General features: G+C 39.5%; 1 protein-coding gene across 1 annotated transcript in view; it reads left to right on the top strand.

The window, feature by feature from the left end:
• GNS (glucosamine (N-acetyl)-6-sulfatase) overlaps positions 1-4189 on the top strand; it is a 34379-nt gene extending 30190 nt beyond the window's left edge. The window contains exon 14 of the mRNA XM_075931046.1: positions 190-4189. Coding sequence (XP_075787161.1) covers positions 190-262 — 73 coding nt within the window. The 3' untranslated portion in view covers positions 263-4189. The remainder of the gene's footprint in view (positions 1-189) is intronic.
• Positions 4190-13876: the final 9687 nt, after the last annotated feature.

Below are 13876 nucleotides of genomic sequence, written 5' to 3'. Positions count from 1 at the left end.
ATGGACATGAGCAACACATCTCAAAGAACAACAGTTACGTGGTAAGTAACCATTCTTTTCCTATTGTACACTACTGAAGGAGGTAAAACATTTTAATGAACTCTGGTTTAGTGCTACATGTTAAATTTATTAAATTGCTGGTAATCCTTGATCTAAATGTAGCTCATGCAGACCTTCTCCCACTCACAGGTACAGATTTGACCCACGCCTAATGTTCAATCATGGTATTTGGGCTCACAGACTTTCCACGCAGTCTCTGTAACAGCATTAATCAGCCAGCTTCCTGTGCTCATTTCTTCAGAGGGACTCCAGCAGGTCTGCCTGCATCTAACCTACAATAATTACATCTGGAAGACTCAGTCAACTGGCTTTGTTAAAAATTTGTCTGAGGGGGGCAGAATCAAGTTGTCTTTAGAGGTTTGCCTTTTGCCCTGTGTATATTTTACAACTGAACTGTAATTCTCAACAATCAAACTTAGCTAATCTGTCTCATATCTAGTCTTTTTCATATCAGAGGTATGGTGCTGACCTGGGACCTACAGGTCTAACTTGGATTTATTATGTTTTGTATGAAGAAAGACCAAGTTTATAAACTGAATCAGATTAACCCAGGGCAGGCCATATTACACAGAAATCATCACCCATCTTCATTCACTCCTATACAGACTTTTCTAAAAGCTAAGTGTTAATTACAGGTGTTCAATGTTGCTCTTAAAGTTAACCTGGGGCAAACTACCATAGTATGGCATAGAAGAATATAAGGCAGAGAGCTATAGGATCTGACTAGACACTAACCATCTTGCAGACTTTAAAGTACTGTATTAATAATCTCTACCATGACTATTTCAAACTAGAATAATAAAAATACTCCTCTCACAGGCCTGTGTTTAAGCAGCTTTCAGACACAAGGATACTCTTTCTGTTTCCAATTCAGTACATTTGTAACAGGTTCTTAGAAGTAACTACTCTTATGTTTTAATGTAACCTATTTTGAAATAGGGTTTTTTAATATGCTAAAACTAATCTGAAGTTTTGGAATAAAACGGAGTGCCTGCATGTTGGTCATGATGAACTAGCTCTGCTTTAGTAAACTGAATTGTAGTAATCCTCAGGAAATACAGAAATGAGCATCACAAAGTAGTCGTCATGTGCATGTCATCTCCAGCCTTCAAGTATCTTGTTAATCTGACATGTTTAGTTATTCACATGATGCATAAAGTTAAATGGGCTTTGCCTCCTGAAAAATAAAAACAACAAATCCTCACTTAGCAGAAATCATGGTAAGAAGACTACTTCGGTCAGTTTGAGTGTTTCTGCCAAAGAGCTGCTTCTGGGCTGAAAACTACCTCCATTCTGCCCTTCATGTTAAAGGATTCTGGTATGTTACTGCTTTGGTATTTGGATGAAGAGTCAGTTGTCTGTCTGCCACCTAGTGATGACACTATTCACTCTTAAAAAAATACTGTCATGGATTTAATGTGATATTTGTGTGTTCAGAATACTGACTGCCTTTTTAAATTTAGAAAATCACGCAAGTTCAAGAACCAGCAAGCTTACTAAATTAATCTCTATAAAAATACATTACCAAGCCATCTACTAAAAACCTCCTGGATTACTCTCTTCATCAAGAAAATTATTCTGCTTGAAGGCAGTTGAATTGTAGCTTAAGGAGAAAACTTAGATTTTTTTCATTGTCAGATTATGCTATAGTAAAGCTCTCCTCATTTTAAACTGTTGCTAGTTACCTATTCTGTTTTAATAAACCTACTTATCAATTTAGAAAACAACATATTTAAGTCAGAAGAACTGGTATTTCCTGCATTGGTGCTTTATCAAGCAGATGAAACAATATACCAAGGGTTTTTTTTCTTCTTCAGATAGCTAACACAAGATAATCTCTAATTTCAGAAGTCAAAAAGTACACCCCATTTTACAGCTCTTTGAAGCTGGTAAAAGCAACATTTATAAAGATAGCATTGACTAAATTTAACTTGAGTATTGACAAATTCAGCATTTTGTGGCCTTCCAGCAGGAGGTAAAGTTGTTTCTATCCATAATCAGATGGTGAACAGATTTAATTTTGCCTCACAAATCAGAACATGTATGTTGTCCATCCAGGGGCATTAGAGATGCCTGGGAAAAACAGCTGTTGAAAAGAACCCTAAAAACTAAGGGAACATACTGAGAGTGTTTCTCTGCATATTGTAACACCATATAAGTTCATCTCTTCCCATTAAATTACTTGGAAATATTTTATTTTCTTGACCATAATTTTGATTTTTCAAATCTTCTCCTCCATTCACCAAAACCTCTCATCTCACTACACTGTCCTTGAACCTGTGTATATTCTACAAATACCTTTCCTCAATCAGTATGTACCAAGCATACTATCTTTTTCCTTAACCATCTGTTAGGTCCTATAACAATTTTATGCTCCAATTCTTTGATCAAGCCAAAAATTATCATAACACTCATTTAACAATATATTTGGCAGACATTTCTACACTAGGTTTGTGTTCATCTTTTTAGTTAAACTTGCTGGTGGTTGTACTTAATTGTACAATGTAATGGATTTAGTGAGGAAAGTCTTCAGTGACGTAGGCATGTAACTTGGAGCATTACTGTCCAAAATGTTCTAGCTGGTCATACACCTGACATTCCGGTTAGTATGTTTACTAAGTGTCAGCAATGCAATGGTTATCATTGTCTGCAATGTTGGTGTGTTTCAAAGTACACCTTTCCCTTGTGTAAAAAACACTACTAGATAGTCATGACCAAAAGTAACTTGATATACCACTTTTCCTGATATGGCATGGTTGGTTAGCAGGAAGAATTTTATTCTTTAATGACAACTGTATATCCTGCATATTGTACCTTCCTTAGTTAATTGAGATGAAAATTGATTGTATAGAACTGATGTAGACTATCCAGTAAGTCTGATCAGAGAAGAGAATTTTACTTTAATTATACATGCTGTTAGTATTTTTTTTATGTGGAAACCATACTGGTCAGTCATTTCAATTATCACCAGACTTGTTTCCTTACATTCTCTTTCTCAACTGACCCTGAGTCTTACCACACCCACATTTGTATTTTAGTAGTAGTGTAATTTACCATAGAAAATCTTGACATCGCCACATTGTATTCATCACTCTTGTGACTTTGCAAAAAGCCAAACATTTCTGATGAAGCCTGCATTGTAAGGCTGTCTTAAGCTGAGTTGAATATCAGAGGCACACAGCTGAAGAGAGAACAGTAACAATCAATTGCTGCCCTGTTTGTTGTTCTGATTCAACTGTTCGGTGTGGTTTTTTGTTTTTTTTCCCCCCAGGATGCAATTAAGCCTATGGATATTTTCATATTCCTTGAATGATCAATATTCACTTTAACTGAAATAACATATTAGGAAGGAACTTTAACTTACAGCTATACCAAATTCCCAAACACAGCTGGCTCAAAAATTGAGTCTTCCTATGTTCCCTTTTAATAACACTTTGAACATGGCATTGTCTACTTGCACCTTATTACTTGAGCCATTTAACTGTTGGAAATGAATAGAGGCCTTACTAAATACTAGTCTCTTTCATATAAAATGTGATTCTAGCTCATTTTTTAAATGTAAATGCTCATTTCTCATAATCTAATCTGATAAAGCTGATACTGTATTCTGCAAAACATAGCAACACAAATGTATTGCAGCAGAAACAAAAGTATTGAATCTATTAAAACATCTTAATCACTTAATTGAAAGTATTGTCACTGTAGCATGAGTGAGGGTACCTGATATCTGCTTACATGGCCAGGAAATTGACTTCTTGCCTGTCAAGGAGTAAATGTTGCTTTCACGAATTGTCTCCTAGAGTGCTTATCTTAAATCATCTGTAGTAAGGGTAGTAGTCTTAAAATAACTCTGTAAAGTCTAAATATGTTTAAATTGATCCACTATACAAGCCAAATGCAAGCATGTGGTTGTAATTCTACTGAACCAGTGAAAATGGCTGTTAAATTATTTTTAATGTACGACTTTATATGTGTTCCTAACTTCCTTTTATGCAGTTTAACTGTACTTCACTGTGGATTTATTAATTTCTGCTCTATTGTACCACAACTGTTTTGTTTAGAAAGTGCCCTTCAAAGGACCCTGTTCACTGCTGCACCTTTTTGAAAATAAAGATTTGTCTATTAGGAACTTTTCTAATACCTCTTTTATGGTAAACTTAAACTGTGGAAATCTTCAAGGGAGGCAGGTTTGTCAGGTTTTATAAACCGGGCATCATGCTTGTAACAGTCTAGTGCAGTGGTCTCCAACCTTTTTAACCACACGATCCCTTTTTCGATTTAAGTGCTGTCAAAATAGTTCATACGCCCAAGGTTGCCAGCTGTGGAAGATTCTTTGTTGCCTATTTATTAATCAAAGGTCTTAGCTGCGAGACACTGGGGGGGGGGGGGGGAAGGGTGTAACAAGCTGGGTTGAAATTCTACACCTTGCTAGACTGATTTAACATTGGTATCCATGTGGGCCTTGCTGTGTCACGCTGAAGTTTCTTGCATGCTTTGATCTACCCTGCTTTGAAATGGAAGCATGTCAAAGTGCATTAGGGAACTTCCAGTGTGTGGCAGGCTACCTTGAGGTAGAGTAACACCCCAGCTCACCGTGAGTGTAAGTAACATAGTTCTAATTACTGCTGAGTAGTGGCAGAAGTCAAAGTATTTGGAATGCTTTAGAAAAAATGAAGTATAGTTACATTCTAAGAGCATGAGTATTACAGCCTTTAGTACGTACTAATTTTCACTTTCCCCATGCTCTGAGAATGCAAATGAGCACCCTGCTACTTCCAAAAATGTAATTGGTTGGTTTGAAAAACATGTCTACAAAAGTGATAGAAATGTAGCCATGTTAGTCCTGTATTTTGTTTCAGCTACACCAGACTATGTAGCACTTTAAAGACTAACAAGATGGTTTATTAGATTATGAGCTTTCGTGGGCCAGACCCACTTCCTCAGATCAAATAGTGGAAGAAAATAGTCACAGCCATATATACCAAAGGATACAATTAAAAAAAAAAAAGAACACATATGAAAAGGACAAATCACATTTCAGAACAGAAGGGGGATGCACGGGGGGGAGGAAGGTAAATGTCTGTGAGCTAATGGTATTAGAGGTAATAATTGGGGAAGCTATCTTTGTAATGGGTACAGTAGTTGGGGTCTTTGTTCAGCCCCCCCACCCCCCTGCGGAGAGTGTCGAATTTTAGCATGAATGACAGTTCAGAGGATTCCCTTTCAAGTGCAGATTTGAAAGTCTTCTGGAGTAGGATGCATGTGATTAGGTTGTTGAGACAATGTCCTTTCTGGTTGAAATGGCAAGAAACTGTTTTTTCTTTGTGATCTGGTCTAATATCTGTTTTGTGGGCATTGATCCTTTGGCGAAGTGTCTGAGACGTTTGTCCAATGTACATAGACGGACACTTTCGGCACATGATAGCATAAATTATATTTCTGGATGCGCAGGAATACGTGTTCTTGATCTTATAACTCACTTGGTTAGGCCCAATAATGGTATCAGCAGAGTGAATATGTGGACAAAGCTGGCAGCGGGGTTTGTTGCAAGGGAAAGTACCAGAGTTGGTATTAGTGTGGTATGTCCTGTGGTTGTTGGTAAGAATCATCTTGAGGTTAGGTGGTTGTCTATAGGAGACTATGGGTCTGTTTCCCAGAGCTTCTTGGAGTTTAGTATCCTGTTCCAGTATAGGCTGTAGTTTATTGATAATGTGTTGGACAGGTTTAAGTTGGGGGTTGTAGGTGATGACAAGTGGTGTTCTATTGTTGGTTTTCTTGAGTCTGTCTTGTAGTAGATGGTTTCTAGGTATTCGTCTGGCTCTTTCAATTTGCTTTTTTATTTCTCCGGGTGGGTAGTTGAGGTTTATAAATGCTTGGTCGAGATCCTGAAGTTTCTGGTCTCTGTCAGTGGGATTAGAGCAGATGCGGTTGTATCGAAGGGCTTGGCTATAGATGATGGATCGTATGGTGTGTGCTGGATGGGAGCTGGAGGCATGTAGGTAACTGTAGGAGTCAGTGGGTTTTCTGTAGAGGGTGGTGTCTAATTTTCCATTGTTTTGTACTGTGGTGTCCAGGAAATGGATCTCTCGAGAGAAAATTAGACACCACCCTCTACAGAAATCCCGAAATAGCATTCTCCGTGTCTGAGGTCCCTGAAAACCTTGTTCCACAATGGATTAAAGGACATTTCAGAATAGCGCTCTCTGTGTAGATAGTGCCAAATTTTGACATGAGCTATTTCAAAATAAGTTACACAATTTGAGCTAGGGTGCAGTGTAGACACACCCAAAGAGGGAGGGAGTCCCCGCTCCTCTTCCCACCAGGAACTTGGCAAATCAGCTGATATGAGGAACAGGGCTAACTGAGCTCAGGAACAGTGTGTCTATTGGCCCTGGCACAAGAGTTAAGGATACAAGGGTTGTAAATAGAATTGCTGCATGGAACAGTAAAGGCAGAGACAATAGGAACAAAATAAACAGCATGGTATGCTCACCCAACCAATTGCAGCTTTCTGTAACTGCAAACACTAGGACCCCAGTTAAAAACCAATTAGAATTCTGTGAACAATCACATGCATTCCCCTTGTGGGTGTTAGCAGCCCCTTCTGTGGGCATGAAAGCAATGGAAAAAAAGGCACGTACAAAGAGAAGTGCAGATTTAGAGAGGAGTGGGAACATGATTAATTCTTTGTGCCCAGTAGTAGAGGCGAATGCATCTGCTTAATATGTAACAATTCCATTGCCCAATTCAAAAAAAAAAATCTAACCAGCAAGGCAATTATGTATGCAATAAGCAATTAAATTCAGTTTTTTGTATCAAAACTATTTGAAAATTTTACAATATTTGGTTATATTTAGAGTTATATATGTATAGTTAAATATTTAACACCATTGTATATGTGTGGTTGATGGGGCAGTGTATGGGGCACACAATAGTTACATGTCACTTTTGATTAAAGATGATTGAAAATGTTGCTCTCAAGTCACGTAAGTGTGAGTATCACTAGTTTAGTACCACAGGACATGGCTATTCTATATTACCTAAGTGCATCTTTTCCATTGTGCTCATGAACATTTATGAATAGTCATGGTCTATTCTCAAGGTCATAAAACTTAACATAGTTTCTCCTTGATCATTAATTTCTTGGGTGATCATGGAGTAACCTGTAAAAATGTTGGGCGGTATTGGTTATTTCAGAACATGTTCCATTAAAGGAAAATTAGTATTAATATAAGGGACGTTATGTAGGTACAGATGAAACGGTGCTGATTTGTCACTTGCCAGATAACATTGGGCAGATGCAAAGAAATCAACATCACATTCTAATAACTGTCACTCAACTATTTCTGCCAGATCTAGAGGTCTGATTGTTTTATTGTAAGTAACAGGCAGCTACCTCCTGAAATACAGCCACTGCCTTGGCATCTCAGAAAAGGGTGGACATTGGTAAGGCCAAAAATGACTTTTATCCTTTAATGTAGGGCTACTCAACACATGGGCGGGTTGGGTTTAACGTGGGGCTCAACAAGCAGCCTGAAGGTGGGATCCTTTGAACATGGCCTCCCTTGGGAACACGCTCCACAACGGTGAGTCAATACAGTGGTCTTCTGTTAACATGCGTTTTAGTAGTTAAATTCCTGAACTGTCATTGCTCATTAAAAGTGCTGTCCTATGGGTGGAAATCGGGTAACTATTGCATTTTATTAATATCAGCAGAACTGACTGAAATGGGGCCTGCGTGTTGTGTAGTCCTGCCTCAATCTTTATATTCATGCCTGTCAGTGTGAGAGAAGCTATTTGCATGTCTATACAACCACACTGAAGCTGCAGCCCTCGGCATGTGCTGTGAGTATCATTGTGGCCCCCGGGGCTTCAAAGTTCCACTGTTTTAATGTGTGGACTTGATTAGCGTTGAAATCACTTGCATGTCCCAAGCAAACTTACATATCAAGTACTAGCAAAGGAAAGATGAGCTCAGATTTCCCTAAGCAATTTGCTTAATTACATCCAGGCTCGCTGACGGTGGGGGGCCTGCCGGAGCCCCATGTGGTGTGGCCCAGGCAACCCCCAGGGCTAGGGGGAGGGGCAGTAGCACAGGCTGTGATCTGGGCAGCACTGCAAGCTAACTGCCCCCGGCTCCACCCCCACCCCCTTCTGCCTGAGAGCTCATACCATCTGGGAGCATGGAGCCAGGCCCCTCCCCCAGCTTGCCCAGGGGCCCAGTGAGGCTGTTGGCTCCCCTGATCACATGCAACTGCAGGATGAAGTCTTAACCCTGACTTTCTGCATATGCAGGCAAACAACAGAGATCCAGTAACAAAGTCACTGCTGGAGGGCCTAGTTTAAGGCTTCTACAACTGCTTAGAACAGAAAGTAAATAAAATGCATCAGTCTCCATACTTTTTTTGGACTGCAAGGCTGTGTCTACATTGGCATCCCTTTTGGGAAAAGGGATGCCAATGAGACACTTCGGAATTGCAGATCCGCGGGGGATTTAATTATCCCCGCGGCATTTGCATTTACATGGCTGCTGCTTTTTTCTGGCGCGGGGTTTTTGCCAGAGAAAAGCGCCAGTGTAGACGCAATTTTCCGGAAAATAAGCCCTTTTCCGGGAGATCCCTTATTCCTTGAAAGTAGAAATAAGGGATCTCATGGAAAAGGGCTTATTTTCCGGAAAATCGCATCTACACTGGCACTTTTCTCCGGCAAAAACCCAGCGCCAGAAAAAAGCGGCAGCCATGTAAATGCAAATGCCGCGGGGGATATTTAAATCCCCTGCGGATTTGCAATTCCGAAGTGTCTCATTGGCATCCCTTTTCCGGAAAGGGATGCCAATGTAGACACAGCCCAAGTGTTTTTGGATGGGGATTGTATATAGCAACTAGTACAATGGAGTCATTTCTGGTGCACGGTGTCTTGTCTAATGGGCTTTGTTATAGTTATACTGACACAGGTGTAATGGTGCACCTTCCTAGGGTAGAGACAGCTTTTACCAGCAAGACAGTTTTTGCCAGCACTGCTTATATCAGGTCCCTGACTAAAAAAAAAAATCAAATCATATTGCCAACATCACTTCTTTCGGTGTGTTGCTCTAGGCAGGGAAAAGCACTTTCAGTACTCAACACATTCTTTATGAAATGAGGACTCTGCTCTATCATGTTAAAATTAGCTCTGATGTTGTGTGAGATGATCAGAATTCAGGAGTAGGAATCCATGTACTAGGATATCCTTTTAAATTCCCACACAAGGAAAAACTAGGGACGTGAGCTATCAGGTAACTGAGTAGTCATGTAACTGCAGGAATTCTTATCAGTTACACAACTATTCAATAGACCCTGGGGGTGGGGACAGCAGCCAGCCCACTCCAGCCCCACTTCTGGGGAGTCCCCTGCCATCCCATGCTGCTACCTCTATCAGAAGCAGCAGCACAGGGTGCCAGGTGGGAGCTGGTCTGAGAGTGAGATCTAATGACCTCTCGAGGTGTATGATTCTATGAATTAGAAACATTCCTAGCCCCTACTCATCCTAGGACTGTAAACTGTTGCCAGCTGATGGATGGTTTGTCAAGATACCAGCTCTGAAACCTGGATTTAAAAGTTTAAGATAATTATCTAGAATTACCAGCATACTGGAAGCATCTGTTTGCCCAAAGTTATTGAGATACCTTGCTGAACTAATTCATTTTTCTTGGGAAAGGCAGGGTGAACTTTGCTCCTCTCAAATATACAGCTGCTCCATTCCAGGCATGCTAGAAGTAGCTAGAATAGATAGTGCTTTGCATACCAAAGTTTATGTCTCCAAAGAGAAATATTAACACTTGCAGTGTGATTTCCAGTCACCCTGTGTATTATGCTGAATTGCTTTGTTTCAGTTAATACAGAGACTGTAAGTCTATTTGTTGTTGGACTGTTCTGAAACAGTAAGTTTTGTTGTTTACAGTTTACTACAAATTATGTTTACCACCATAATATCTGGGTCCAGTGTCAGTTAAAACCATGGCTCTCTATATCCGCGAATATACCAAGTTTTATTCCAACCTTCATCATCCTCTATAAACTCGACATTTTGCACCCTCTTCCTGGCCCCATAATACCCCGGCTATGCAAAAAACAAAACAAAACCAAAAAGAGCCAAAATAGGAGAATACCAACTAAGATAGACCCATGATAAAGGAGCGTGAACAACCACAATCAGGGAAATCTGACCAAAGAGGCATGTCATAATACACCACAAAAGAAGCAAAACTCAGCAAAAACATACCATTGGAGGGAATGAATTCCAAAGCTACAGTCCTATTGAGAATGTGCCCAAGTGTTGCCATGCATTTCACCCAGGGCACTGACAAGCAGGAGTTCTGCTGATTGACAGTTCCCACAATGAGACCTAGTAAGAAAGGAAATCTTGGAGATAAAAGAACCTAGGCAATTCAGGGCTTAATGGAAAAAATAGTCAAAAATTAATTGTTGCAGAAATGAACTGTCAGTACAAACACAGAGTGCTGATGTAATGTGCTCTCATCATTCTACGTTATCTAAAAGGAAAGCAGCTACATAATGCCATATTTGAAGTTTCTGGTGGTTGTCAAAAATAGTCCCGGGCAGAGCACAGTGCAGTAGCCTACTTAACCCTGCATCAACGACTCTTTGTAGTTCTGGGATCAGGAAGGTATAAGCCACCCATTCCTCAAGTCCCTCTTTTGATCAGCTAAACAAGATTAAACGCATGAGAAATCCAGAAACACAGATAAATCCAGCAAGACCCCAAAATTGTGAGCGACAATTTTGACAGACAATAAACATATGCCCTCAATATAAGAGGAGGAAGCTAGAGCAGCAATGGGCAATCTAGGCTAGTGAGTGGGCTGCATGAATTACCCTCCTTCCTCTCAATGGGTGGTGAGACTGTTTAACCTTGCGGGGGTTGGGGGCAGGGTTGGAGCACCAGCGCAGGCTCCCTGCTGTGGGGAGGGTGAGCCCCTAGACTGTGGCCCACCTTCAAACAGTTGCAGACCACTAGTGGCTCATGGACCACACTTTGAGAACCACTGCTGTAGAGTATGCAGGACCCTGATTAAAATATATAGCTGCATGCAGCTATTCGGGGCCTTCTCCTGAAGTATTTGTGTGGGCAAAACTTATATTGGCTTTAATGGAAGTTTTATCCAAGTAAGGAGTCCAGGATCAGGTCCTAAGTCATTAGTCTCTGTCATCAGCTGGGGTGGTGCCTGAGGACGGGCCAGCATGCAGAGCTGCCTGCCTATGCCTCTAAGTAGAAGCTGGAGGTGGGAGACGGGGGGAGGAGGGGGGGAAGAGAACATGCTGCTGCTTCTGTTAAGTGCTATCTGAAGGTTGCACCCTGACTCTCTCTTGAGCCCCAGTCCAAACCCTCCTCCTTCACCCAATCCCTCATCCCTGGCCCAACCTCAGAGTCCACACCCACAGCTGAGCCCTCAGCTTCTCTGCATGCAGCTCCCTCCCACACCCTAAACCCCCCTAATTTCTGGACCCTCACCCCCTTCTATACCTCCTGAGCCAACACAGTGAAAAATCAGCAAGTGAGTGATGGTGGGGAAGAGCAAGTGATTGATGGGGACAGAGTGGGGATGGGGCCTTGGAGGAGGGCCAGGACACAGGTGTTTGGTTTTGAGCAAATAGAAAGTTGGTAAACCTAGCTCTGGGATGGAGGGGCTCTGGGTGCCTGGCCTCTCACGCTACGTCTGGACGATCAGATTATATCTAAATAAATTATTTAGAAATAATAACTCCTGAAATAATTATATCACGTCACATGCAGAAGTTATTTGGAAATAAGCCCCTTATTTTGAAACAACAGGCTTGGTAGCGTGGACGCTCGCCTTATTTCAAAATAACTCCCCAGTGTAGACATGCCTTCCCATGGGCTCTGGGGGGAGGAGAGAGCAGAGAAACAGGAAATAGGTTGCTATAGGTATTTCTTTAATTCTCTACTCCCTGGGGGAATTTCTTTGTACTGTTATAGACATATTTGCTGACACGTATTTTGAAATAAATTACCAAATAAATTGGAACTGGTGTGATTATGTAGTGGTATTGTGACAAATACAATTTGCAAAATTATGCAACATTTTTATTTTTTGGTGCAGAATTCCCCCAGGAGTGAGTCTTAATTTGTGCTCAAAAAGAGGCTGCCTCTTGCTAAGTAGCTCCCTGATAAAGAGGTCAAATTTAGCATTAAATGACCACAACGTGAATTTCAGGTAATACAATATTAACAAGATAAATAAACACCACTGAAATGACAAAGTACTGCCAACTTCAACTTTAATAATGGAACTATCACTTGCCATTATAACAACAACATTAAGGGGAATAAAAACTTCCCTATAAAAATAAAATTAAACTTGTCAAAATTATAAATAGTATAGCTTTTTCAAAAGACATACATTTTAAACATCTCCCTGCCTTGCCCCCAGGTCATTTAATTGTAAATCTGGTACCATCAAATAATGAATACAAGACAATTTTGCAACAAAGGTTTGACAGTTTGATATCTGATAATAAATTTTAAAAAATGGGCCAAACTTGACCAATTATTTTAAATAAAAGCTGTTGTAATAACCAGTGTGTAAAAAAATAAAACAGTCTTAACAATTAACTGTGGACTAAGACAAAATTAAAATACAGTAAGTTTGTTTTTTTCCAAATTAAAATGTGTAGTGCATAAGATACTAATTGAGGTTTTGGCAAAATAACTGAAGATGTCCACCTTAAAGACAGATAATTTAGTTCAAGTAAAAAAAAAAAATTCACATATCATGAACTACCACTTTTAGATTCAAACAGTGTTGAAATCTGAAAAACGAATGCTTCAACTTAATTATTATCTAATGATTACATAGTTTTGGGTAACACAACAAATTAAAGTAGATGTTAACAGAATACCCATGAACATGCTGTAGTATGAATAGAAAAACAATTTTAACAAAAGGTAAAAGTACTCCCTGAACCACTGTGGTAAAGTGTCTCACTTTGATGATAAACAACCCACATGCACTACAATGTTACATGTGAAATAAAATAAAAACAAGTTATGCCATATATATTTTTATAGTTAGTCCTACTTTAAGATCTCTTAACACTTTAAAACATATGATTGTCTCAATACATCTGCAAAAAAATATTTTGCCCAAAGAGCTGTCCATTACTAAAGAAAGGAAACAAAGGCACAATTATGTCACATTAGAATAAAGAACAGAAACATCTTGGAGTTTCACAGAGCATCCACTAGGTGTCGCCAAAGTGTCAGCTATTCCTTGGGAACTTATAATGAACAACTTTATAGCAAGAGAAACAAATGCTGTTCTTGAATCATCAGCATTATTTATCCATTTCTTTACTAGCACAAATCCTGACTTTTCCCCACCACGTGGTTATGACAAAAACTTGTTAATTATTCAAACCATCTTTATGCTTTTATTGCACATCCATTTCTTTGGTTTCTTTGAACATGCTTCTTTAGATAAATACTTTTGAAAGAATAATTACATTTACAGTAAAGTACAAACATTTCTTTTGCTACATTTTTCCTACTCTTAATCAAGTAAATCAGCAGTATACAGAATTTGGTAATTAGCTATTGGACCATTACTTTTTAAAAAATAGCAATATTAGAAAAAGTCATATTGCCAAAACTGGAGTTATTAACCCCATTCATCAACAACATGACCAATGTATTCTAATTCTCTGCTTCCTTGGAATTACAAACAAGAAATTCTTCTCTTTGCCTCATGCCTTTATAAGATGAATAATTTGAAAATGTCCTATTCTTATATATATAA

This window comes from Pelodiscus sinensis, chromosome 1 (assembly GCF_049634645.1).
Source record: "Pelodiscus sinensis isolate JC-2024 chromosome 1, ASM4963464v1, whole genome shotgun sequence".
NCBI classification, from domain to species: domain Eukaryota; kingdom Metazoa; phylum Chordata; order Testudines; family Trionychidae; genus Pelodiscus; species Pelodiscus sinensis.
Note: the sequence above shows the minus strand (reverse complement) of the source record. Positions and strands in the feature narration are given on the sequence as shown.